The sequence below is a fragment of the Chenopodium quinoa genome, unplaced genomic scaffold (assembly GCF_001683475.1).
Source record: "Chenopodium quinoa cultivar QQ74 unplaced genomic scaffold, ASM168347v1, whole genome shotgun sequence".
In the NCBI taxonomy this organism is placed as follows: Eukaryota; Viridiplantae; Streptophyta; class Magnoliopsida; order Caryophyllales; family Amaranthaceae; genus Chenopodium; species Chenopodium quinoa.
In genome coordinates, this window is record NW_018743893.1 from 1,048,388 (window position 1) to 1,075,900 (window position 27,513).

At 36.8% G+C, this 27,513-nt stretch overlaps 3 protein-coding genes across 5 annotated transcripts; 1 reads left to right on the forward strand and 2 right to left on the reverse strand.

Moving 5' to 3' along the window:
* Positions 1-1,079: 1,079 nt before the first annotated feature.
* On the reverse strand, positions 1,080-8,241 carry LOC110686771 (protease Do-like 9). Its single transcript, XM_021863375.1, has 10 exons — positions 6,772-8,241; positions 5,931-6,397; positions 5,305-5,476; positions 5,016-5,221; positions 4,681-4,872; positions 3,060-3,209; positions 2,916-2,977; positions 1,879-1,929; positions 1,570-1,674; positions 1,080-1,436 (listed from the first exon to the last, which is right to left on the reverse strand). Exons 2-10 carry the CDS (start codon positions 6,268-6,270, stop codon positions 1,338-1,340), a joined length of 1,377 nt encoding a protein of 458 aa, XP_021719067.1. The 5' UTR covers positions 6,271-6,397; positions 6,772-8,241; the 3' UTR covers positions 1,080-1,337.
* A 1,824-nt stretch (positions 8,242-10,065) lies between these two features.
* Positions 10,066-15,260, forward strand: LOC110686691 (rac-like GTP-binding protein 3). The gene is made up of 8 exons (XM_021863296.1): positions 10,066-10,899; positions 11,289-11,376; positions 11,566-11,675; positions 11,811-11,874; positions 13,052-13,116; positions 13,207-13,272; positions 14,185-14,282; positions 14,800-15,260. Exons 1-8 carry the CDS (start codon positions 10,795-10,797, stop codon positions 14,837-14,839), a joined length of 636 nt encoding a protein of 211 aa, XP_021718988.1. The 5' UTR covers positions 10,066-10,794; the 3' UTR covers positions 14,840-15,260.
* Positions 15,261-18,716: 3,456 nt separating this feature from the next.
* On the reverse strand, positions 18,717-27,509 carry LOC110686692. 3 transcript variants are annotated; one of them, XR_002504280.1, is made up of 5 exons: positions 26,923-27,509; positions 25,088-25,209; positions 24,289-24,660; positions 19,502-24,183; positions 18,717-19,136 (listed from the first exon to the last, which is right to left on the reverse strand). XR_002504280.1 is itself a non-coding variant. In XM_021863297.1 (3 exons), exons 1-3 carry the CDS (start codon positions 27,070-27,072, stop codon positions 19,573-19,575), a joined length of 5,133 nt encoding a protein of 1,710 aa, XP_021718989.1. In that variant the 5' UTR covers positions 27,073-27,509; the 3' UTR covers positions 19,339-19,572. The 3 variants fall into 3 exon arrangements, 1 of the variants encoding a protein (XP_021718989.1); XR_002504279.1 differs by lacking the exon at positions 25,088-25,209 and having other exon boundaries at positions 26,923-27,508; XM_021863297.1 differs by lacking the exons at positions 18,717-19,136; positions 25,088-25,209 and having other exon boundaries at positions 19,339-24,183.
* Between the last annotated feature and the right edge of the window lie 4 nt (positions 27,510-27,513).

Here is a 27,513-nt window from a genome sequence, read left to right on the forward strand (position 1 = left end):
ACGACTGTGCAATTAATTGACTTGATCGAATGTGAGTATGTGACTATATGAGTATTACATATTTCCTTTTCGTATATTTAAAAGAACCACGGAATAGAAGCTACCGTGCAACTAATTGGCCGGATCGAATGTGAGTATGTGACTATATAAGTATTACATATTTACATGTACAGAGTACAGACTTTATTTTAAGCTAAGAAATATTGTTTATCCTTCCCAAATTGCAATTTTTCCCTTTCAGTATTTTCCAATATCTAAATATCTCATTTAACATCTTTCATTTTACCCAATAATCATACTACTCACTTTTCTTATGCTACATCATTTGTTTGATGCTAAGCAAGCAAGCACGGACTAATAGTGCAACTCAAAAGTAAAATTACCCAAAATAAATTCCTAACAGGGGTAACCAAACCTAACTTTGCACAACCTTAATTGTGGATGCAGCATGTGTCCCCGGGGTGCTTAGGTTCTAGATTTTTTTTTAGATCAATATTTGTAATTTTCGAATATCCTAAATTTTTCGATTGTCAATTAGTAAAATTTAATAAGAGTAAAGCGTATAACACTCTATTAAAAAACCTTTTGATTTCCCAAATTGAATCAAATACCCGACTTGGCTATCTCTATTCACCCCACCTTATTAACACTTTTTCAGGTATATAAATAAGACTAATTTAACATTAAAAAATTCTAATTGGCTTTGTTCTTATTTATTTGTTGCATTTGAGTTTTGCACGATTTTGTGCATTTTAATCCGTAACGACATATAACTTGAAAGTTAATACACATAGAGATGAACCTAAAAAGATCAAAGACCCCATGTGAATATTCACAACTGCCACCCCCCCCCCCCCTAAAAAAAAATAAATAAATAAAATTGAAATGCACTGATACTTGATCTTACAACCTTTTAATTGGAAAGAAGAAAATTATACCAATATTAGGGATAGAACGCATACAAACTACGAAGAAGGAAATAAGACATGTACGAGTATTTGTATATATTGTAAACTCGGAGTAAATTTTTTATATCATAAGAACAATACAAAAAGACTAATGCATGTACTGTGAGTCTGTAATTGAAAATGTCAAATCCAATAATTCTGGTAAATTACAACTTCTATACAAAACATTTATAAAATACCAATTCAATTACTAAATGTTAATTTGGCTGCACATAAATTAGTAGTAACAATGGACCTAGCATTTGCGGTGAACTGATGTTTCATATGCTGAGTGAAAGGCATATAAGAGGGTGTAAAACTGTAAACTAGTTCGTGAACAGGTTATATAAGACAAACAGGTAAACACCTAGATGAGGTTCAAACTTCAGTCTAGGTTTTAAGATCATCAGACATTGCAGAAGGTACGCAGTGTGTCGCCAGAATATCTACAGTAGCAGCTTTAGCAGTCTCTGTCCGAAGAATGACTACCTGCCATAAGAAACACAATGATCAATTGTAAACTGCATTCAGTTGTAAAGCCTCTCATCATGTGTTCATGCAAATATCTATATTTAACTTGTGTGATTCTGGAGAGAGCTTCAAAGAGGAGCGAAAAAGAGACCTTATTGAACTCCAGATCGAACTTCAAAAATTCATCATTGCAGGAGTCCACCATACTCGCCAAGCTTTTTAAGTTCTTCACAGGTTTACCGTTGACAGCAAGAACCTGACAGGAAAGCAGCAAAATGAATAAGGTTGCATACATCACCCACCTTTCAGAACAGAATGAGACCAGCACAGGCTCACAGGTGAAGAAAGTAGTGGGTAAAGGAGGAACTTCAAAATGAACAATTACTGAATTATGTACTCACCACCCCAGAAACACGAGATACTTTTTAGTACCATGTTACAATGGAAAATTAATACATACCTGAACATTAGCAAGATCTTCATATCCGATGTTAATGTCAGCCACAAGAACCTATAAATAAGGGGGGAAATTAGGAAAAAAATATGCAATCCGCAACTAGAGGCAGTTTGTATGAGCCAAATGTTGCAATTTATGTACTTCGTAAGTTCATATATCCAATAATTAAAAAAAATAAAAAAGAGAAAATCAACAGGCCCATTGATGTGAAATGACAATATGGAAATTACTGTGAATCACTGCTTCCTCAATTCTGCATCTCTCTAACTTCTCACTTGCAAATTCTATGATTTCAACTTACAAGCAAATGGACCATATACAGTATGTTGCATGTGATACATTAACTAATAATATATAAAGAAATTCAATTGAGTAGAAAACAATTCATTACATGTTTGGAAATTGACATGCCTCTCCTCTATAAGCTAAATTATAAAACCAATGCTACTTAGAAGCTGATATGGGTCAAACAAAATAATCTAGGACTTTAGATGGCATCAATTGTTGGACAGCATATGCAGGGGCTGCTTGTGAGCATATCTCAACAACCCTGCCGGCCTCAGTCAGCACATTTGAAATAAACTAGCCTAGGGAAAAGAGCATTATTGTTATTGTAACATATTAGTAGCTTGGGGATTAAGTTGAGAAACGAGAAATAATTAGAGTAGATAGGGAAGAAAGGAAGCAGTTAAGGAGATTAGTGACAGTGAAAGGAATTAGAAAGTTGTTTAGTTAATTTTCTTTGCTTAGCTTGTTGTTGGGAGTGTCCAGCATTGCGAATTGTTTGCCCAATGCCCCAATCTGATGCTTAATTGCATCTCAAAGAAAATCAATCATCCAATTTCCTCAAATTCTCATCGTCCTCAATACTCTATTTCTAGTTGGTATACTGTCATACTCCTTCGGTCCCAAATTAGTTGCTGTATTTTCCTTATTGGGGTGTCCCAATTTAATTACAATAAACCATCTTTGACCAAGTTTTTTTTTTACTTTTTCTCTAAAATTGGACCCTACATTTTTCTCTCTACTTTTTTATTAACCAGCATAAATGTGCCAAAACCAAAAGTTCCACCAATTTTGGGATGAAGGAAGAATATGAAATCTGAAAAATGATAGTACACAGATTTGCAACAGCAATGATATCCATTCCCTAGGCTAGTCTGTTACCTAATATCGTGTAAATCAAGCTGGAATGAGCTTCTTGTGAGTATCAAGTCTGATGCTGAATTCATGCATCACCGAATCACGAAGTACCTTAATTTTAGCATTATCTCCAGTATACTTCTGGGAAAAAAGGTAACTAAAACCTATACACTCACCACACCTGAAAGGAACTACAGTGAGATAAACAGAATTAATTCTGGATGCAATGTTGCACAAACCACTCACTTTTATAGAGGAAGATTTTAAACTAAGATGTTAACAACATAAAAGTTGACTCAAACTATTTTGTCAATGTTTTCAATGCAAGATTTAGAATTTTTTTTTATAAGCAAAATATTTTTCGCAGATTACACCAAGTTAATATTAACAATATCAAAATGTCAGCAGCAGATTAAACCAGGCATTGTAGTCATAGTAAGGGCCAAAAACATTCAGGGAAGGATAAATTTGTTTCTGACTTTAAAATTGTGCACACAATATTGCAAATTTGCACCTTAAAATGATCCACACTGATCAAACATCACAGATATAAGATATAATATACTTAAGACCTAGTTATTATAAGGGGCAACTAGCTGTGCAAACTTCAACTTTCATGAGAAACAAAAAATACATTATGTTTGGTTATGTCACTATGCGTTATCCCCAACATGCTACATTTAGTTGCCACTGTAACTTATTGTGTTCCAATGTATATAGAAAGTCTCTTACTTAAGGGTGTTACATGAGTGAAACTTAAAGACCACCAAACAGTAAAAACACTTTGAACAGTATGTCATCATCTGACAGGAACTGATCAGGAAAAAAAAAAGAAGGTGCACCACAAATATTTCCAAGATAAAAAATATCCTAGCACAAGGGAAACGAGGCACGGTACTATACAAGGTCACTGGATTCTGTTTGTTTTACTTTCTGTTTTCCCAGATTACTCGAGGGGGAGGAACAATTGCAGCTGAATTTAAAACTCTAAGAAAGATACTTAACACATTAGTAATGGTCTCCACATATTGTATCTCCTTTGAAACTGGCCTAAACAACAGCAGCTAATGCATTGCATTTTGTTGCATAACGATTTGTATAGTTGAAATCTCCTTTGATCTAAACCAAAGAATAAGCAGGCATGTCCAATGTAAATACTTTATTACTTTTAGAGGTAAGATATTCTAATAAACGCTGAATTGAACCTCAAAAGGAAGTAAATGAAGAAACCAATATGATATCATATAAAATAGGTGCAACAGTCATCAAGCAATATCACATTGAGGTGTGAGTATATTAGTATGGAACCAGCATGCAACATAGATAAATCCAGGTTAGCACAGAAAAGCAAGGACTGGATAGATGCTGTAAGAATGAATAAGCATCAACAATACATTGACACTTCAACTCTTCGTATCACCTAATTACCTAAGTGGCTATGTTAGATTATGGAACTCAGGCAACTTCAAAAAAGGCTACAATAGGTATGTTTCAGAAAATGGGCAAAAGCAATATCTAGACAAATACTTGAAGCAAGCACATTGAACAAGGTGACCAACCAAGCATATACAGAACATGTATGCAACAGTACAAAGAGCCTAATGTTGACATGAACCTAGAAAGGGTCAAGGGCAGAGCATAATGACATTGAATATTAATTACCTGTTCCATCATTTCCAATATTGACCCCATCAAAACTAAGGATAACATCTGATGACTTCAAAACCTCAGATTCAGGAGCAGTAGCTTCGACTCGTGTAACAAGTATACCCTTTTGATCAGATTTCATCCCCATTGCTATACGTAAGTCAGGATTCTCCATCTTTTGCCACTCAAACCCAAGAATTGGGAACCCTGAAAAGAAAACATATATATCTTGCATTAGATAAGACATATAGTTACTTCAACATTTGTCAGGTATGTTTGAAAAGATCAGCGCAAGAAAATAAAATAAAATGAATATAAAAAATAGGCCATATTTGTCAGTTGAACCCTACCAGTATATGCTCCATTCCTTTCATAATCTTGAATAAAGTGATTGATGACAGGTGTAGGGATAACATAACCAATATTTACAGCATCTTCCTGTGTCATTGACTGAAATGCAATTCCTACACAATTGCCTTTGTCATTGAAGGCTGGACCACCAGAATTTCCAGAGTTAATGGCAGCATCCACCTGCACCAATATCATTGAAATAGAACTTTAATAAAATGAGATGGAGGCCAAAAAACATGAAAAAAAGATCCTGTATACATAAACTGCAAGCCTAGTAGCTCAGACCACCCATGAACGTAAGAAAGGATCTCCCTGCGTGAGACAACTCCACTGGTCACAGATATAGTATCCCCTCCTATTGGGTAACCCACAGTCACAGCATCTTGAAGAGCAGGTAATTCACCAAACTCCACTGGTAAAACACCTTCCCAAAATTCATTATCTTTGACCGTAAGCAAAGCTGCAAAACCACATGCATATGATATTTCATATAGAAATTTCTGAAACTCAAACCCATTATAAAAAATCGAATTTTTACAGCATATGAAGGATTTGAACTCATTGCAGGCAACAACAGTCATACTACTCAATAGCTACAACAAGTCACTATTCACAAAGCAATCTTTCTAACAGTTTGCAGGTCAGAGCTACCGATGCATACATCCGAGCTGTCAAAGCCATATCCGTAAGGATACATCTAAACTATTATAGTCAACTAGTCATTGCTCCTTTGACCATTGCATACAAAACAATTACCAAACAAAGATTCGGAACAATGCTCCTAACAAAGCTATCAATTAACTTAAAAAAAAGCCAATGAAGCTCATAACTTCAAAGTATTGTCAAAGCAGATCCAAACAATCCAAATTGAATGGAAACCAAACATCATTCGATCAAGGATGAAAATATCATACCAATATCACAATCAATCCCAACAGCTAGTACAGTAGCCAAGTACTTGGTATCAGAACCCCGCTTCTTAAGCTTAACTTGAGTGTAGTGTGCCACTGAATGAGCATTTGTCAAAACCCTCCTCCCTGCAATGACAAATCCACTACTTGAGGAGCTGCACTGCCTCTTCCTCTGCCACGGGAGTGAGTAATTCGGCATTGAATGAACACAAAACACCTTCACCACTGCGTCCATCAATGGCACAACACGCTCTGAAGCTGCCGCCAGTTTGTGGCCACCATTCCCATTCATCTCCATCGATGACGGGGTCATGTCCAGATTGTCTTCAGATAGGCTCGGCATCAGACAATACAGAAATCAATGTCACCAGGGTTGATCACAGTTCCAATAAAGGATCGAAAGGCGTCTAGGATTTCCAAACGATTGCTTTGGTTCTAATGATTGCAACCCATTGCTGAGTAGTTATTTACTGAAATTTGTTAAAGTGGGTCAGTGAAATCGGGACCAACATTATAAGTCTTAGTCTTAGCATATATTAATAAAAAGTATGAACATATCATATAATTCCAAATTTTATGAACAATTTCATATCAATTACTCGGTTTCAACCAACAACCCCACTTCCCTTTTACTTCATCTTGACTTCAATCTAGTAAAGTATTAATTTTTAAACGATTTGAGAAAGAACCTCTCAATTTCCCACAATCAGACAAATTAGGGTTTCACACACGAAACAACGCAGAAAGTGGAGAATTTTAATCACATTTTGTAATTAAATTGCAGTATAGCTACATAGGAAACAACAATTAAAGCAGAAATATGTTAAAATTTAGGAAAAATCACCATGTTTTTGGACATGGGATAAGAGCTAAGAAGCTTCATTATTGCTGAGGTTGAACAACAATGGCGACACCTCCAATTCAAGCAGACTCCATGAATAATTGAATAGCCAGCAGCCCAGCAAAGAGGGAAAGTCATGGAAAAAACTACCTAAGCCATTGTGTCAAGGTGTTTATGTTTAGTAGCCCACTAGCTTAGTTAGTTAGGTTAGTTGGTTAGATTATTGCATTATTCGTGGTATTTCAAGGGGTCGTTTGGTTCATTAGGCTGGAATGGATTGATATGGAATTCTCATATTTAAGTGGTATGGATTATATATCCCATACCAATCTAAAGTTGTCTGGTTTAACTATAGAATGGATTCTCATACTTGAGTGGTAGTATGGATTATGAATGGAAGTGAGTATGAGATTCCAATGGAATGAGGTGGAGTTAGAATCCCCCAGGTATGAAATTACACACTTAAATAGCCCAACCAAACTAATAAAATCATGCATTCCAAGAAGTTCAACCAAACAGCCCCTTAGTCCCACCACCAGGGGTAAAAATGCGGATGAATGTAAGAAAATACGGATAAAAAGTTCTACTGATAAATAATATAGGAATAAGATAGTAAATGAATTTTTCAAAAAATAAATAAAGTAAAAGACAAGTTGAATTTCAAGAACAGAGAGAGTTACTTGTACAATAATAGTAAACTGGTTAAATATGACTTTAAAAAGAAACAATACGATTAAAAATATTTGCTGCAAAAAAATTCTCAAATTACAATACACAAAGAACCCTTATGCCCTACATCACCAATTCAGCACCACCACCCATATCAAATGCAAGGCCTGCAACCACCACTACATCATATCATAGTCGGCACAACTATGCGACCACCAACTAGCACTTCTCACACTTCTTACTTTCATTCCCTATCCTCCATATTACCCACAAAATGCCGCCCACCCAATTAAAATACATTTCCATGATTCATAGCCACCATTACCTTTACCCTCTTGCTAGCCGCCGCCATTAGCGATTCTAAAGGATTACTTGTGTAGAATTTAAAGGTAAAATTCGTTAGTAATTTCAAAGAGGCACTTATATAATGCGTTACACAAGAAAGGAGCAGGTATATACTATTTCAAAATTATAAGTTTATAACATTAATTCACCTTACTCGGCTAACCAAAAGCTTAGAATGCCCCATCGAAATTTTTCAAAAATTGAAGGCTCGAATGTTTCTATTTAGTGTAACATGCGCTTGTGAATAACAACTTCATAACTTTTGTTATGTTGCAAATGACTTCAAATTTAGTTTTCAAATAGCACCTTGTTATTAGCATCTAAATTTTTCGCATAAAATTCTTTTTGACACTAGGATCTCCTTCCTATCACAAGAGAGGAAGATGAGGAATAAAACCCATGTCACACAAGGGGGAGATGGAGGGACTAACCATCCCTCCACTCCCAACTCCTCAAAAAAGAAAACAAAAATCATATATAGAAAATATAGCTAGTTATATACAATTTGTATTATTTTTTTATGGGAATATTTTCGAGACAACATAAACTTTGTAGGTATATGATGAATTAAATAGAATTGTTTGAACACTAGATTTACCTCAAATTTGGCAACTATATTTAGTAAATTATGGTCACAACAATTGCTTTGGATTAAAATAAAGAATATTTCATGATGACTTTGGCTAAAAAATTTGCTTTTCATATTTTCCTTTGTTTTTCTAACATGAACTCGACCCCCCCTAGAACTTAGGCAATTGCTTAATCCTTACTTATTCTACCAGCCCCATTTATAAAATTACAAATGATTGAAGTTATGTTCCTTTAATTATTAGGACACAACTTTGAGCCAAGGTTGCCAATTACAAAAGTGTCAAAGTGATGAGCATGCCTTTCGATTAGTGTCCCTTTTGTACCTAATATCAACACATCATTAATCACCCTTTCCTAGTTATATTGCTTAAGGACACCCCTACGTGTGTGTCCTTGTTCTTTCCATTATTGTGTTAAACACATGCGTTTTTTCTTTTGTTATTGTGGTATGTTGGAGCTTCATATTAGGGTACGTTACCATCAATGTGTACAAAGTGTTGGCCCCTTATTTGTCAAACTAGTTGTTTATTATTAGAGTAGACGTGTAATTAGTTAGCACAATCAAAGTAATTATGTACATTTAAAAAGTCGATAGATAAAAAAGCATACTTCTAGTAACTTTAATTTAACAAACTCAAAGCAAAAACTAAATTTGGAGGCTTTTTCCTCCAATAGTTGAAATTTATATTTTAAAACTACTTTACGGCTTTATTCCATTAAGAATGAAATCAACGATGTATTAGATAAATAGATAGGTTGTTAAAAAAAAAAATTAAAAAAATACTACTTCATCAATTGATTGTATCGAACATCTACATTAAAACTTTGCAAAGTATTTCAACAATTAATATGTGATCGATTACCGACAAGCATCAATGTCTATCATAACAATTAAGAGTTTCTACGAGCCTAAAATTGATTTTGCCTAATTAGCCATAAGTACAAGTAAACATAATAAATAGAATTAATCGATGAAGTAATCAACTACTACCAATTCAATATACTGTATACAATTCTAAGTTCCTTTTAATGTTAAGCATTAGAACTTTAGAAACCTTGGCAATAAAGCTCCCCACCTAACTATATAAATAAATGTCCACTTTACAACTAAGTTGTACACTCATATTTTGTCTAAAAAGTATTAGGATATATATATATATATATATATATTTTTCCTAAGAATTAAAATATAAATTTAAAGCTTCCATTTATGAAAATTTTAGCAATCTTATAGCAACCCTAGCTACTATGTTGGATATACTAATATGTTAAGAGTTTTTGAGTATAAATTTGTCACATGTCATTATCTTTTAATTATTGGTCTATTCTCCATATTAGAAAATACGTCTCACAAAACACTATTTTTTTTTTAAAAAATGAGACAGTGTATTGATAAAATTGAACTTAAAATCTTCTGAATTGGAATATATAATTCTTACTTAACACATGCGAATTAGAAAAAATTGTATGTAAAATATCTTTATTAAGCCAGGACATTGTCCGTGCATTAAAACTATTGTACAATGTCTAAATAGAGTACAAAAGTGTCCAATTAACAAATCATCTCAATAAGTCATTAATACTAAATGATTCTTGACAAAATTTTCTAGTCTAAATCCTATGTATTAATGTATAGTATTGAATAATGTAATCACAAATTCACAATTTTATACTAATATCACCTACCATACTCAGTTCAATTTAAAGCCGCCATCATATACAAGGCGCCATATATACACCGTATAAAGACATGAAATAAAATCTCGCCTACAAAGCTACATCTCTTAGCTTGGGAAAGAAAACAAAGTTTACAATTTGGGGCATCACGGATCAACCGTCCTCCTTCCTTGGCGGTTGCAAACACAAACACCGTTAGTCACAGCAGCCCATCCCATATCAATAAATACACTCCTCTTTATTTCTTTCTCTCTCAACAAAATAATAAGCTGAAATAAGTATATAAAAAAGGCAGCTTTCTAGTTCACACTTCAATATATACAGCCAAACAACTAAAGTTTTAATTTTTTAGATGCAAATTAAAGAAAGAAATCATCTTTATTTTAATTTAGAAATGTTGGGTTTGTGTTTTTTGGTTTTCTGGGTGAGCAGGTGAGCCAATCTTTATTATCAACACTCCCAAAAAAAATAAAAAATAAATCCCCAAAAAATGCTTGTTAAACAGCTAGCAAAACACAACAATTAAAATGAGTGTGAGTGTTTTTGTTGTGATGAATTGAGTGAGATTCTTGTGACTTTGCCTCTCATTCATTCAATTATATACCCAATATATAGTTTTACAATACCCATTTCATAAAATATCAAAATCTTTGCTCAAAAATTAGTAATTTTTTTGTTGAATTGTAAGATTGTGTATCTATTTTCTGCAAAATATTTCTGAGTGTTCAAATTTGAGTGCTGAAAATGGCTGCAAGTGCTTCAAGATTCATAAAATGTGTGACAGTTGGAGATGGAGCTGTTGGAAAAACTTGTATGTTAATTTGTTACACTAGTAACAAATTTCCTACTGTAAGTTGTCAATTTTCTTATCTGGGTTCTTCAATTTATGAGTTTTTTTTTGGATTTTTTTTTGACTGCTTTTTATTGATTTCATATTAATTCAATATGCCTTTTTCTGGGTATAGCAGCTTTTTAAGTTTGCCTTTACCTTGGTTTCTTAACCTAAAAGTTACCTGAGTGTACCTAACTTTCCGAATGAGCAAATAAGCCGAAAATTAGCCTTAGGTGTATCGTGTACATACCTATGTGGCTATGCCGGGTGTATAGTGGACTACGTTTCAGTCTTTCTTTTAAGAGGTCTCACATATTGGCTTCATTGTTTAATTGGCTTCATTGTTTAATTGTCAGTGAATATATTGTTTAATTAGGGATTTATGAGTTTATTTTTGTGTAACCAGGATTACATCCCAACAGTATTTGACAATTTCAGTGCTAATGTGGTTGTGGAAAGTACCACTGTGAACTTAGGCCTCTGGGATACTGCTGGTGAGTCCGTTTAGTCCATTTATCGGTGATCACTATCTTTCGTGTTAAAATACTGGTTGCAATTGCTACAAATATCTTCAGATTACTTTAACTAGAAATGTAATCTGTAATCATATCATGATCAACTTGGTTATACATACCATTTTAAGAACCCCGAGTTTAATGTTTCGTTGTTGAATTGTTTTATAGGACAAGAGGATTACAACAGATTAAGACCTTTGAGCTACAGAGGGGCTGATGTCTTTGTCTTGGCTTTCTCATTGGTCAGCCGTGCGAGCTACGAGAATGTGCAAAAGAAGGTACATTCTCACCAAGTTACTGTAGATTGAAGGCATTATAGATTTATAGTTATGTTAGTACAGTGGATATTTAGTTATTGTGCTGTATTTATTTTCATTGGTTATGTAGATATTAACACACAATTTCTTGATCAGTGGGTCCCGGAACTTCAGCATTATGCTCCTGGAGTACCGTTGGTGTTGGTTGGCACCAAATTGGGTAAGACAACTACTTTTATATATATAATAGTTAATTTCTGATCCATTCTGTTGTATGGTGCCATAAACCTTTGCTTTATAGCTTGATAGAATCGACAGAGTAATGAACCTTCATTTGACTCATCGTTATATTTGTGGTTCGTAGATTGGAACTTTGGTTGTTGTTAGAATACTCTGTAGGGTATCTGCTGGTGTAGCTGTGAGCTAGTGATAGTGGTAGATATCCTTAATACATGCAGTGTTCTTAAATTCTAATGCTCATATCTGAAAAGTCTCTTTACATGTTGAAATATGTTACCACGGTTCATTACTTGGTGTACTTTTAAGTTAATCTATGTTTTTGGAACTAAAATTTTTTCACTAGTAATTGCTGGCTCTTTTATGCGTATGTTTGTGTGAGCTCGCACATAGTTAGTGTAATTGTTCTTCTTTGCAAAGGGTTTACTCTTTGCCTCTGCAAGTACAACATTTGTTGTTGTTTCTACTTCCTCCGTTCCTTTTTAGTTGCAACATTTTCCTATTTTGGAAATTGTTGATTACTTGCAACACTTTTCATTTTTAACATTTCTTTCGCGCTATCTCTCCTATCCACATGGGTCCCTCTTATTTTTTCTCTCTATCTCTCTCCTCTTTCAAAAATTGCCTAGGAGACCGTAAAAATAAAAGTGTTGCAACTAAAAAAAACAGAGGAATTTTTTTTTTTTTTTTTTTTTTTTTTTTTTTGCCTGCTGATCAGCTTTGCTTTCCCCTCCCTTGGGTGTCAGAGCTCTTATTTTTACCTGCTGATCGACTTTGCTTTTTCCCTCTTTTGGGCGTCAGAACTCTTTGATCACACCCAGATTTTCTAGTGTAACCGTGGTATAGCTTACTTGGTGCAACCATTTAGATATTAATCAATAAGATTAATTAGTTTTATGTAGAGTCAATTCCAAAAGTCCCCTATATGTTCAGGGTTGTGAGCGGGTTGCACTTCTTTCTTAGTGTAACTGCTGTATTGGAAGACTTTTGGACCACATACAAGAGGAAGTGATTTAAGCATGAATAGAGTTGTGTCCTGTCAGTCCACTCCATCTTCCTTGCACAAAAATATTCCAATAAATGTCAGTTGTGTTTAATCTTCTTCTTTTTATTTTCTGGTCTATCTTTCTGACTGAACAATTTCCCAATTGTGCTCCCAGATCTTCGTGGGGACAAGCATTTCTTGGCTGATCATCCTGGAGTACTTCCAGTTAGCACAACAGAGGTGCAATCTCTTGTCATCTATCAGTATTCAACTCTTACATTGAATTTTTTGAATTGTATGAATAAAGATTTGCATATCCTGTTCATCTAGGGTGAGGAACTCCGTAAGCAGATTGGTGCTTTATACTACATCGAGTGCAGCTCCAAGACTCAACAGGTAACAAAGAATACTTTCACTTGTTCTTTGAGTGATTGTTTTCTAGTTTTTAGTAATTACAACACTGCATGAGTACGTGCATGTGCATTTCTTTCTGTTATTCTTCTATTGAAGACAATATGAGCTGTATGTATTTGCATATAGAGAGTTTAGAATAGTGACGTGTCATTAGTTCATTACTCTTAAGTAATCTCGAAACTATATATGTGAAAAAAAAAATCTTGTCAATAGTTGGGAGTTTTGATCGCCATGGACGAAAATTCCATCAATACGTGTACTATATGGCAAGTTGGCAACCACAATGACAAATAATTGACAATAGTGGTAAAAACCGTAGGAAATATCTTTTGGACAAATTATCAATTGGTAATTCATACAAAGTATTTCCCAATCAAAAGTATTCCCACCTACCCTAAAGACGCAACTCACAGACTTGTTACATTATGACTACTACACATCTTAACCATCACTCAACATCTTTTTTCTCTCATAGAACAAAGTCTCTCTGCTTGTATATGCTCTGCTGTATCTTAATCAATTAGCATAATAGACCACATTTTATGTGGAAAGCCCTAATGAACTACTAACTTGTAGAGAACCCAGGTAAAAGATTTCATGACTCAAAAATTTCATGCTTCTGAAGCTATTGCTCTTGATCAGCTTAACTTCCGGTTACTAATGGACAAAATTGATGCTGTATGGATAAGCTATTTGAACTGACTTTGTTTTTCCTTTAGATTGAGCACTCTCGTCATGCATTAGACATGATGTATGGCTTATGCTTTGTGGTCGCCTGGTCAGATCTTCTGTAGTCTGACATTCCCGTTGAGCAAGGCCTCTTCATCAGTGTGACTTTCTGCTTGTGTTGATTTTTAACCTTATCGAATTCTTTTTTCATTGTACATTTTACAGAATGTGAAAGCGGTTTTTGATTCTGCAATCAAAGTAGTCATCAAGCCGCCTCAGAAACAAAAGGAGAAGAAAAAGAAGCCAAGGCGAGGGTTTGCAATGTGAGTGCCCCTCTCTCTTGTATTATGTTGTTACAACTTTATAGTTCATATATGTACTATGATTGAGTCACGGATTAACTGAATCGTAATTCCCGCAATCCAGAGTAGTTAGAATGTGCATGTGCATAATATCCTAAACAAAAATTTGCGCATGCATAATCAATCCTGTGTTTACCAAAAGCAGTCTCATCTGCATTATTATATACACTAGGCTGTGCCTCTTCAATAGTTGTCACTTAAAGGCGTCCTTGCTTGGTAAGTTTGGCTGCATTATGTGTTAACTTTTTTTGGTGAGGGAACTGCGGCTTTTTTGTATTCTTGTCAATCTACTCTGATTCAAATAGCATAAAAAATTAAAAACCCAAGACTTTGATTTAGTAGTGATAGGCAAATAGGCAATAGAGCAATAGAGTTTTTAATCACTATAGTCTATATACAAGTATATAGCTTTATGTAGCTTAGGATATATGGGATTATGGGATTGAAAAACATTTAACAAATTAATCCATGTCTGCAGGAATATCTGTGGTCGAAGGAGCTTCATGTGTTTCAAATGAATTTGTTGCTTGACAAGTATGGCTTTCTCACCAGTTGACGCAGATATTCACACGTTCAGCCAACAGGCCATCACTGACATCTTCACCACTTCCCCCGTCCCAGGACTTTTGTCATATGTAGATGCTGTCGATAGTAGTCTAGTCTTGCAACATGTTACTCCCTGTAAATGCACTCTGTGATATTTAAATCCTAATTAATTGGTTTTAGATGATCATAGTTGTTATCTCTAGGAAAAACAATACTAATTAGCGCCCCCTCCCCAACAAAATTAAACAAATGATGTTCAACATCTCCTGCCTGTTTTCTAGTGAAAGTTTTGCATTTTACAGTGTTTATTACAGCTGCTGTAATTTCTTAGCTTGTACTCTGTAGTAACTGGAAATTCAATACTTGTATTTGATATTATGATCACTTCCTTTACATGTGTTGTTCACCTTCTGTTTAGATAATACTCCAGGACTTGTATTAATCTAGGAAGATCGGCCTGCAGGCCAAATCAGGTCAAGCCACATGCAACACCATGTCGACTATGCCAGTCCAGGCTCAAGCACATGCTCGGTATCTATGGCAAGGTTTGTCCTGTGCCGGTCCATTAAACCTTTTTTTTTCAAGTTTGATAAAATTCGCCTTTAACCAAACTGTATACTCTCTAGTATTTTTGTTCTGGTACTTTATTATAAACTTACAAATAATTAAACACAACCTTCTAATATTGTTTAATTAAGTTGTTATTGTAATGATCCAGTGTAATTGAAACTTTTTGAAATGGAAAAATGTTAAGAAAGAGTACAGAATACGAGCGGTTAATTTGGCTCTTATATGCTTGAATAAGTCGTAGTTTGAGGAACATATAAAAAATATCCACTTAACCTACGCTACTCTTGCCATTGTTTCATAGTCACCCGTAAGGCCGTAAGCTGTTGTAGTCCTGACGTAACCTTACCAAGCACCAAATCTTACACCATACGTTTGAAGTTCGAATTGATTACTGACTCGAGTGAGTTGTAGATGGCGGTGTAAATGGCCGGAGAATATGCTAGTGATGGCAGATTAGGGAAAGATGATTGAATGATCGTGGAGGCAATGAGTTTAGAGTAGTAGAGTGGTGGCTGGTCAAAAGCAGCGCCAATGATGGCTCTATTAGAGAGAAGACAGGGGGAAGGCATATCGTTAGAGGAGACTAGCAGAGCAAGAGAAGTTTGTAGCTACTTAATAGACCAACTTTCTTTTGTTAAAGAAAGCAAATTTAACGTTTGGTTCACAAAAGATCATTGATGTGATGTGATCAAGTCAATTGAATCAATAAAAATCGAAAGTACAAGGGTACCATTAAGAATTTTCCAAGACATTTTTTGCTCCGCTAATACTTGCACTATTTGTCTAGAAGAAGCCTATAGAAGCCATATATGATAATGGTAAAATATTGTATGGAATCTCTACCTTATAAAAAGTACAAGATTACTCTTATGAATAGTGATATGTCAATAATACCCTTTAAAATGTGTATTTACATATATATCCTCAATTCCTCATTCATATGTACTAATGAATAATATTTGGACAATCATACCATCTAAAATATTTATTTATTTATTTGCTCTCATTAATGATAATTACCTCTTTTTTTTAACACTTAAAAATAGTGCGTGAACATTTATATACTTAAATATAATTGTTTATATATTTCAATGACTAAATTTGTGATGCAAGACTAAACCGAAAGAGATTCCAAATGTGGCTAGCTATAGCGCGCGTTAGTTGCCCTAATATTATTATAAATTATAATACAATCTCTCCGTTCTTTTGAAACTGTGCCATTTAAAGTTTTATGCTTGTCAAGTCACGTATTGTCAAATTGAGCCAAACATAACTTAGACTTGGCTCTTTAAGATATAGACCCAAACCCAAACTTGAACCGAGCCTTGAATATTGCACGGGCAAGCTATTATCTAGAGAACGAAAAGAGCGTGGTAAATATTGTTGATCCATGGTCTTTTGTTTGAAATATGGTTCGTCTAAAGCTAGGAGGGAATTATTATCAGAACACCCCACTCATTATTATCAGATAATCACAATTAAATAACCAAAACACAAAATTTCTTAGGAAAAAACATGTGTAAACCTGATTCACAATTAGATTATTATGGACTTGAGGTTCATACGTGTCATCCGACGTTATGCTAAACATAATAACCCTAATTTTAACAAGTCACCTTTATTACTCCATAAAACGTATGTGGACCTAATTCTCGACAATATCATACTCTTCGTTTTCTAATGTTAGTCTCATTTAAAACCTTTTGACTATTAAAAAATTAGAGAGAATCTTCTAAATTTCTCCCTATATAAAAACAGACAGACATGAAATCTAGTTTTATTAATCACGATGAGTACTTTTTTTTTTTACGGGATCACGATGAGTACTTTATTAATACCTAATTTTTATAATTTTTGATAGTGTAAGATTAAAGATATTTGCAATCAAAGATTTGCATCAATATACGTAAACTGGACTAACATTAGAAAATAAAGGGAATATTAGGCATGAGAACCACACGAGTCATCCAACATTATGCTAAACATAGCTATCTTAATTTAAACATATTGTCGTTTATTATTCATATTGACCGGCATATTAACACTGTCATTATACAATGCATTAATCTTTTGTGACCATTAATATAACACAGTGACTTTTACTTAAACGTAATCAGGGGCAGACTTGGCCTTGTGCCTGGTGGGTCAAATGACTCACCAGGGCCCAAAAAAATTTCTAAGTCTTTTTTTTTAAAAAAAAAAAAAAAAAAAATTATTAGTTTGTTAATTTTAGTCTTGTCAATTTTAAGCTTGTTAAATGTTAGTTAGTATTGTAATCTTGTAAATTTTCTATTTGGATGATCTTTGTAAGTAATTTTTTTTGGGAATTTTGGTAAAAAAAAAATTTTTTACATATTTGGTTATCGATTGTGAGTTTGTGACTCACCGGTCAGAAATTCCTGGGTCCGCCACTGAACGTAATAAACTTTATTTTAACATAAGGACCTAGATATTAATATTAGAAAAAATTCTCCTGTCCAATTAGAGAAGGAAACGACTGAGCACCTAAGTAACATCTTGCACCTGTGACCATTAATATTACAACACCAAAGGGCTTGCAGACGCAGAGCAAACATGAACCTATTATCAGTATATTACAATCACACATACACAAATTTTAGGCAGGTAAGACGAACTTGCCTACCAATCCGGAACGTCTAATCTCTCACGGGTAAACCCAACCCGGAACACAAATGAGCATGTATTGCTCACTAACTTAATATATATGGGGGTCTTTAAGTCTTTGACCAGGAGAAGTCAAAACAAAATTAATTGAAGCCCTAGCCTACAAGGTGCTGGCATGGTCCAGATATCAAGAGGGGGGGCCCTTACACTATGCGTACCTTTCCTTTCAAAAATAAAAAAAAATGAAGGTGCATTTATCAAGCTTGCACCTCCATCCCATGTGCAGGAAGTTTTCAGATTATAAAGCAGCATACCACAGCACTGCTTACTTGACAGGCTTCCGCAACTGAACTGAAATCAACTACTCTCAACAGAGTAGCAGATCTGACAAAAGGATATATTTCAGCTTAAAAAATGGAGGCCAAAACAAAAGCAAAGCTCCGGGTATGCAGGGCACAACTACACAATCAGTGAGAAACAAATGCAGAAATCGACCAAAAAACACCCACCACAGTGATTTACGATAATTCACTTCACTTTGACGCGGCTGAGTCTAGAGGAAATACTTATAAAGAAGCGGCACACTATACAAAATCCTGTAATACCAATAGTAAGATGGACAGCTATTTTGGAGCAAGAAAAACAAGTTATATGTAGTAAAATGAGAGATACTAGGGAAAGAATGGATAAATTAAGAAAAATGCACATACAAACACTTCTGCTTAGAGCAGTAAACAAATTCAACTTCCCTCCGCTGGGAGGTTGAAAAAGAAACGAATGGTATCAAAGCTATTGAAGCTTTGTATAACAGGCATTTTTCTCAATAATTTCAACTATCTACAGAAGAAACTGACCAATAGCCACCTGAGGATAGATTCACAGACTGAATAGCAGAACCCCAAACTTTTTTTTCTTTTTTTCAAGTAAACTGAATTGGTACAGCAGGAGATGGGAGAGGTCGGAGACTTATGATTGTTATGAACACACCAGTATACTCACTTACCACCCATCCTTTTCATGACGAGAGTTAGATGATGACTTCTTGGTAGTTAGCCTGGGTCCATCTTCTACAAACTGGAACAAACCCCAAAAAAAATTGAAAGAGAAAAAAAAATTAGATAAGGCAGGTTCCAGCAAACAACAAACGATCTGTACAATGGACAAACAATATACATCATGCTCAAGATATCGTATAAGATATTTTTCCCTACATCAAACAAATGACAGTTATCCACAAACAAGCAGTCCATTAACTAAAAAATAATCCTTTTGAGCGAAAACCAGAAACTGTATCATGGCAATTATGCAAACATCACTGCTTTCACAAGGGAAAAAATGTATATAATGAACAAAATGGGTAAAAGAAAGTTAGCCAGAAGATAACTTATTACACTGATCAAGCTCAAAAAATTGAACATAAAATCAGAAGGGAGACTTACATAGCTAAACCAACATCCATTTTTCAAGGGTCACTATACAAGGGGTCACTATATGGTAACATCATGTGATTCTATCGCCATGACGATTGCTTGAAGTTAAGCTTATCTATATTCCATCCTCCCTCAGGTTCCTTCCTTTTCATATGGCCGCCTCCCATGCTATACATCCTAGCTTGCTCGTCTGCAAGGGACTGTGAACTGATGGTGGAGACCTGCCTTGATACAATTGGCAGTGACTCATCTCTCCCTTCAACGTCCAAAACTCCTGGGCCAGAATTAAGATCTAGACCTTGTTTTCCCCATATATGATTGCCCCCAATAACAGAGTTATTACCGGTGTCTGGAATAGGCCGAGAAACAACATATGCATGAGGATACTGAAAGGACACTGCTGCTGCATTTCCAACCAATTGAGAAGGGATAGCTGAAATGCGCCCACCAGCAGTTGGGTCCATGTATCCAGAAGACCCACCAGCTAAGGCAGACGTTGGCAGAGGAAAACTGGTCCCAAACGGCAAGACTGGATATTGAAAAGGGGCAGGGTGGAAAGGCAAAGCAGGAGATGATGATAAAACTGATCCATTATAGGCATCAGGATTAAATGATAAAGCTGTGGTAGGACCGCCGACAACACGCTGAGGACCTCCACCAATCCCAACAAGTGAAAAAGCTTCTCTATCAGGTAAAGCTGATGGCATCATACTTACTGAGTAGCTGGTTCCAGGAGGATACCAAGAAAAGCAGTTCCCTGTATCAGAGCTATTAATTCTGGGCCCAAAAGGTGACTGTAGAGGAATGTTCCCACTATTAAGTTGACGCGATGGAATTGGATCAACAGGTAATTCCTCAGCCGCTGGCCCATCATTCAAATCAAAGTCCCTCTTACCACTTCCTCCACCATTAGAATAAACATTGGAAGTTGATGCTTTTACATGCTGAGTTGAGACTTCAACTCTCTGAGTGTTGCTAGTCATGTGCCGTCCCACATGGGTCATGTCTGAAGTCTCATCAACTTTATTAAGATCAAGATCAAGACCTCCAGAGCTACGCAAAGATGCAGTAGTCATAAGCTCACATACAGGATTATTTCTAACATTGAACTCCTGGCCACCACTTTCATCGGCCACATTAAGGTCAATATCCAAAGGAACCCGAGCTGGTCTGGGAGCCGGAGAATCAGGAAGAAGGGATTTTCTGGGCTCAGCTGGACGAAATGCACTTGTGGCTGCTGAACCTTTCCATCCAAGTTCCCGCTTATTCCACAACAAGTCATCAGGAGGAACAAAGGGTCCCTTAGCAGCTGCAGCAACAGTAATTGAAGCTGGTAGACCACATGATGCAGAGCAAACAGGGATTTGCACGGGACTGACTGAACAAACAATATCTGGGTACGGACCAGAACCCAAATTAACAGGCTCACCATTCCTCCCTTCATCAACATTAAAGCCTTCGTTTAAATCAAATCCAAGCTTTGTATCCACATCTGGACCTCGTGAAGCAGGTGGCAAGGAAACATTATCTGTGGCGGATACACTATTCTCTTTACTCTCTTCATCCATTTTAGACAATTTAGCTCTTTCTGCATTAGAATGTAATTCTGCTTCTGATAAAGCAACCGCAGTACAGCTTACTTGTGTACCTGAAATGTCACACTGCTGTGCAGGAGCATCTTTGTTTTCTGAATTTTGATCCTTGCAGCTTCTGTCCAGATCTACATCAGCACCACACAATTCATGTTCACCTTCTTTCTCGGGTACAGAAGAACCACTCTCTTTGTCTAGAATCCTTTTCCCTGCCTGACTGGCAAGACCACAGACAGCAACACCCTCAGCCTTTTCAGATTTAACTTCATTTGACACCATGACTGGCTTCTCATTGGTAATTGCTGAATCCACTTTCACTGCTACAGCATGTGATTTTTGCTCCAATACAATGTTGCTTCGAAGCCCTTGACTGGCCTGCTTCTTGTCGTCATCAGTAGGAGGGCATAATGCAGCATCTTTGAGAGCTTTTTTCTCAAACTCGTCATTCAAAGATGAACCCTTAACCTTATCCTTAACTTCCAGGCCAACACCATGTCCCTGACTTGCAACTGGATGCTCATTCTGACTCTCTTCTTTGGCAGCTACAATTTTACCATTCATAATTTCGGCACCAAGGTCACCCATACTCCTTCCAGTTGTGGATGCAACAGACGCAGGTGGAGAAACTGTTGCACCTTTTGGACAGCTTTTCACGTCGGCCTTCTCATCAACATCTGCTGAAGGGGCTGGTGGTGTTTCAGCAGGCCTAATACGGATACGCTCCTTCAGAGAGACATCGTTAACTTTGTCTTCAGTAGCTGAACAGCTACTTACACCCTCTCTTCTGTTGGGTGTACGCACATTACTGTTATCCTTGACACCTGTCTTGGATTCAAGAGCTTGTTCAGCACCTTCATTACTGACTGCACAAGTAGCCAACAGAGAGGCAAAAATGGTAGCACCGCCTTCATCAGTTTTCTTGTCAGATTTTGAACAAGCTTCCACATTGTTCAGCATATCCTTGCCAGAAATCCTCGACCGGTCACCTGAATCCTCGTGATGGACCGATACAACACCTGGAGTGACATTCTGTTTCTGAGTTTCAGCAACGACAGCAACACTGGGGCGGTTTTTGTCCCCTATCGAAGCATATACATCACCGTTAGGCTTTGATCTATTACTGTAGTCCCGGCATGATTCATCAACCAAAGAAGTGCTCCTCTGAGGAGATTGTGCGGGTGATACCACACCTGACTTCGAAATTTCCCCTGCAGCAACACTAGCAAGCAGATTCATGCCATCATCTCCAACAGAAATGGGTGTGTTATCTTCAGAGCACTTGGCACAGCTTTCAATTAAAGCATTGATAGAGCTTAACGAAGTATCAAGTGACTTTCTTGTTTTGATCTCACTTTTGATTGATGACACAACTTTCGTAACATCAGTTGGTTTTCCAGCTTCATCAGTAGTTGTACGTCCAGAATCTGGACCCGTAGCTGGAGATCCATCCCCTTCCTCACACCCAGTCATCCCATCTTTAAGATCATTGCTTTGCCAAGACTCAGTGTTCACATCTGATGGGGCATGATTTCGAAAACCATCAGATTTTTCTTTTGAACTGTGATCTAATTGTCCATGCTTCTCAGGAAGCACAGGAGATGAAGCTCTACTATTAGTGGAAGTAGGATCCTCAACAGATCCTCCATTACTTTGTGCAGGACTGCGGCCCCGATTGCTGATTTTCACAATTAGCTTATGGTTGGTGCTGTCAGAAACGGGAACATCCATGGCCTTTTCACATGTAACTGGCTGCTGCTGTAACTTTTCCGATACAGAGACCCTCATCACAGAAGAGTTTCTGCTAGATCCACCATCCTTCTGGACGGCAGAAACAGCCAGACCCTGCAACCCATTAGCAGATTTTCGGTGCCTGGAAGCACTTCCTGAACTCTTATTCAAACTAGTTGATCCCGAATTGGAGCTCCTTGAATCTTCTTTAACAGAAGGCCCTGTGTTTTTGGCATGGTCACTCGAACACTGGCTGTTGGTATGAGACTGACTAGAACCACTGCTTTTCTCATCTCTTGCTGCTGACTGAGGAAGTTCAGAGCTGCCACTAACAAAAGACGTTCTGAGATGTCCATCCCTAAGGCTAGCACTTGTAGATGCAGGTGATGAGGCTAATTTCACGGCTCCTGGAGATGCTGATGCAGATGGTGATTTAGCAACAGCATCTCCCTGAACCAGCTTAACTGAAGCAGATTTTGATGAAGAGAGTTGTGAAATAGAATTCTTCATGGTAGCATCTGAGGAGCCACTGGGATGCCGATTCCCAACCTGAGAAGCTTCATTACGTGTTCTAGCTGGCCAAGAAACAGCATGACTGGTACCAGACTTTGAATCATTAATGTTCATCTCAGCCTCCACACGCTTTTTCCATGTATCCACTAGACTCCGTGCCTTCTTCTGAATTTCTGAATTTCTATGTGACCGCAGATGATTCACAGACTTGCCAATGTTACACATCTGCAATGCATTAAGATTTACTGGGAGTCTGTCCAACGCTCGAAGTAAAACCAAAATTAAGTCCTCAACCGATCTATCCTGATCTCTGGGGCTACTGGAATCACCGATTTTACCCTTGTGGGCCTCCTGGAGCCATTCATCCAAGACTCGCAAGCCTCTAAGTTGCACAAACTGGTTTAGGCAATCAACCTTGTCTGTTGCAGCTATCACACCCGCCAGCAAGGACCGACAACTTAACTCCATTTTCTTCTCAGATTTGTCAGGCTGCATAAGATGGACTAATCTCTCGACCCCTTCAGAATTTACAAGCCCCCCTTTCTCGGTTATTTTATCAATTTCAAACTTCAACATGCCTTCTGTTCTCGGTAAACTGAAATCTACATCATCTGCTTTTGAGGAGCGCTCACGCTTCACAGGCTCGGAGGATTGATCACTTCTCTCCCTTTTCTTTCCCTTAGATTGAGAAGGGTAAATGGTAGTACTATTCTGCACACTATCAGGACTGTGTTTTAACTGTGATGTTGACATCGGACTATTCACTGGTTTTGGAGAGCGACCACCTTGTTGTTGAACCGTTGTATGCATTTCTAATTGAGTTTTACGTAACAGTTGATCTACTTCTTCTTGCCGACCCTGAAGAAAACAAAAAAATAATGAGCAACGGAAAGAAAGGAAACAGACACATCAAGGGGCAAAATATCAGCACTTCAGCAGCCAAAAAATTACATTGACACGTACATCAATATAATCCTGATCTGTCAACGACCACAAACGCTTGTTTGCAGTGTCGTAAACTCGTCGACACACAAATGAAGATATCCCTGAAGGAAGTTCAACTCCTCTTGGCAAGAATGCAACTTTACACGGATGTAATAGGGATGCAGCAGGAGTCTCATCCCTATGAAACGAGTAGAAAACTTCGTTAGGCGCAGCTTCTGGTGCAAGGCCTTTCAGAAGCCTGACATCTGCAGGCCGATAAAGCCAATTTACACCAAGCTGCAAGTTATTCTCTTTGTCAGACCCTAATGAACGAATAATTCCTATGAAAGGTGGGGAGTCTTGTTGTGGTTTAAAGAGAGCACAATCGCCAACGTTTATCTTGCGAACATCCTGCAAAACATTAGAAGCTATTGTTATAAAATGAAATGGCAACAGATTACTATATATATTATGAAAGTAGCAAGAACTCTGTAGACAAAAATAAAGTAAAATTGGCAAGGACAATGGCTAATAACACTGCAAAAACTAAGAATTCCAGAATGACATAAGATCAAACACAGCGAAAGATTCATCACTGAAGGAAGAAGAATTCAGCCAATATATTTTTACCTCAAAGACAAACAATTAATTCATCACCATCTCAACAAAAAGCAAAGCCACATTGCTGCTTACAATGAGTATGAGATGCAACAGTTAAAATTAAATAAAATAAAATTAAGGGAAGGCAATGCAGCATTTACATTAAGAGGACGGATAGGCTCAAACAAGAGAGAAAAAAATGCCTATATAAGTATATGCCTTAGATACTCTTCCTTACATCATCCAAACTATGCATTGGACAACCCCTTCAAAGGTAGTGGTTACGGTCTCCTTTAAAATGTCCAAATTCTTGCAAAACTTCGACCTCACAGCACCCCCATCAATGCAGTACAATCGCTCCTGGTTCAAGAGCCACAAGCTTTTAGCACAACATTGCAACAATCTTCTTTCCCAATTACTATTTGCCTGGGATAGCAAGGAACAAGCCTTCTATAAACTTAGCCCAATGAGAGCAACAACTAGATATTTGTAATCATGCATACTATCATTACGTTTCTCTCACCTCCAAAAAAACTCTCAACAAACCAAAGTAAATTGCTAAAATACATATGGAAACTTCACAATCAAGACTAGTAAGATGAAAGCACTGGCCGCTTGTTAGGGAAGCACAAAATTGGTAGAAAGTATGCTAACAAGATGACAGAACTTATAGCTAGTATAGGCAGCAAAAAATATGAAAGATAACACAGCTGATGGTGCGTATCCTACTCTTCCTTTTTTTTTGCTCATATAGCTGAGATACCTCACAAAAGTAGTCTGTAATGAGGTAAATAAGTCATGGCTACACTATCCTGAACAACCCAATTGGTTATCTTTTTTTTTTTTTGAGGAAACCCAATTGGGTCATCTGATCCTGATGTTAGCACCTACTTCTAGATTCAATACTTAACAAGGTATCTGTTAAAGAATGAATAAGTACTAAAATTCACTGGCCAGGCCAAACGGGGCAATAATCGAGATGTCCAGCTTTCACAATAGACTTATAGTTTCTCGGAAAGGGATCTAATATGGTCAGGGATGATTCCATTCTTTCAATCGGACCAGAACATTGTATTTACAAGAGCTTTTTCTCAGCCAAAAGAAATGATGATCCTATAGAAACAAACTTACAATATAGAAAATAACATGTTTTACAGAACGTGCTGTAATTGCCCCAATGAAGCCAGTGAAACTCAATCCATGAGAATAGAAAATAATTTGATGTACATCAAGAATTAAACTTTTGCTCAAATAATAGAGGTTGGAAAAAGTGGACTCAAAATTCTTTCGCCTCCTTGTCCCAAATTTCCAAATTAGTGTGTGAGGGGGAGAGAACAAGCTCCCCCTTTCTAACCCAAACATGACAACAGTGAAAGCAAAGCAGTAGAGGGTCCTACATGGAACAGGAAACAGGAGAAATATGAATAGCCTAACACAATGCTCAGCATAAGCTGAATGAAAATGAAGATTCAGCTGATGATCCAGTGAAAACACAACCAAAGACACCCCCTTTCTCCTCTAAATAACATCTAAAAACTGATTTCAAGCTGCACATTGTTTTGTTACATTCCAAGCACGAAATATCAATGAAATCAATTGGCTTAATCCTTGTTCTTCAACCATTCTCCGCCAAATAAAACCAACATGATAACAATTCCAACAAATTGCACCTACATTTCATGAACTCGTTTTCTAAGCAATTGCTACCCAGCAAGGCAGCAACCACAACTTAGTAGCACTTCGAAATCAAAAACAAGCATTTTACCAATTCAACATTTCAATCCATTCTCCAAAAATCATCTACCCTTCGGAATGGTTGCGACATATATCAATACCCCCACCCGGTATCAACCACAATCTCTTATCAATCCAATCCAACCCCGCCTTATCCTATCGATCTCTAAGCGCTCTAACACCAAAAACATCACCGTCATTCAATAACTCGAAACCCCGGATCGCCGTATCACGCAAAACACATCAAGCTACGAACAAACGAAACCGAAAAGTCCTGAAAACAATCATCGAACAAAAAACCAATCACACAATCAATTAAAAAAAAGGGTTTTGGCATACCTTGACAAAGGAACTGGTTGAAGACGAACCACCAACAACAACCGCACCAGAATCATCAACAGCAGCAGCTACACCACCGGTTGATGTTAAAACTGGCCGCATGTGCCGAATCCTTTTCCTACTCCCGCCGCCGGCCTCCCACCCAAGCATATCCTAGCATTTTCCCCAATTTTCCCTTCTTCGATCAACATCAATTCAAACCCTAATTCCTAAAAACAAATTCGATACCCACAAATTTCTCAAAACCACCTCCAAATTCCAAAACTCGATCTTATCTTTTCCTCAAATAAATCAAACCAAACCCCCTTCTCCTCCCCCAAATTAATCGCCGAACTAGGGTTTGATACTTTGTAATTTATAATATTATATAAAAATAGCAAAAACCCTAATAAATCGATCCGATTGAAGCTGAAAATCTCCAGATCCAAAAACTAGAGAGAGATACAGATAAGAAGAGAGAGAAATAGAGAGAAAAATCCGAAAGTAGAGAGAGAAAATCGATAGGAGAGAATATCGCCGATCTACCCAGAAATTGAGGAGAGAGAAAATCAAATTCGAGGAGAGAGAAAAAAAATAAAAACCCAGTTTTTT

What these genes read in the sequence shown, in the direction of transcription:
- LOC110686691 (XM_021863296.1), top strand. Translation starts at nt 10,795, where the DNA reads ATGGCTGCAAGTGCTTCAAGATTCATAAAATGTGTGACAGTTGGAGAT. An exon ending in CTAGTAACAAATTTCCTACT is followed by an intron (nt 10,900 to 11,288) that starts GTAAGTTGTCAA and finishes TTGTGTAACCAG; the next exon opens with GATTACATCCCAACAGTATT. An exon ending in CCAAGGCGAGGGTTTGCAAT is followed by an intron (nt 14,283 to 14,799) that starts GTGAGTGCCCCT and finishes CCATGTCTGCAG; the next exon opens with GAATATCTGTGGTCGAAGGA.
- LOC110686771 (XM_021863375.1), bottom strand. Translation starts at nt 6,270, where the DNA reads ATGCCGAGCCTATCTGAAGACAATCTGGACATGACCCCGTCATCGATG. An exon ending in TATTGGAAATGATGGAACAG is followed by an intron (nt 3,210 to 4,680) that starts GTAATTAATATT and finishes ATCTCACTGTAG; the next exon opens with TTCCTTTCAGGTGTGGTGAG. An exon ending in CAAGAAGCTCATTCCAGCTT is followed by an intron (nt 2,978 to 3,059) that starts GATTTACACGAT and finishes ATCATTTTTCAG; the next exon opens with ATTTCATATTCTTCCTTCAT.
- LOC110686692 (XM_021863297.1), bottom strand. Translation starts at nt 27,072, where the DNA reads ATGCTTGGGTGGGAGGCCGGCGGCGGGAGTAGGAAAAGGATTCGGCAC. An exon ending in CAACCAGTTCCTTTGTCAAG is followed by an intron (nt 24,661 to 26,922) that starts GTATGCCAAAAC and finishes AATGTTTTGCAG; the next exon opens with GATGTTCGCAAGATAAACGT. An exon ending in CAGATCAGGATTATATTGAT is followed by an intron (nt 24,184 to 24,288) that starts GTACGTGTCAAT and finishes TGTTTTCTTCAG; the next exon opens with GGTCGGCAAGAAGAAGTAGA.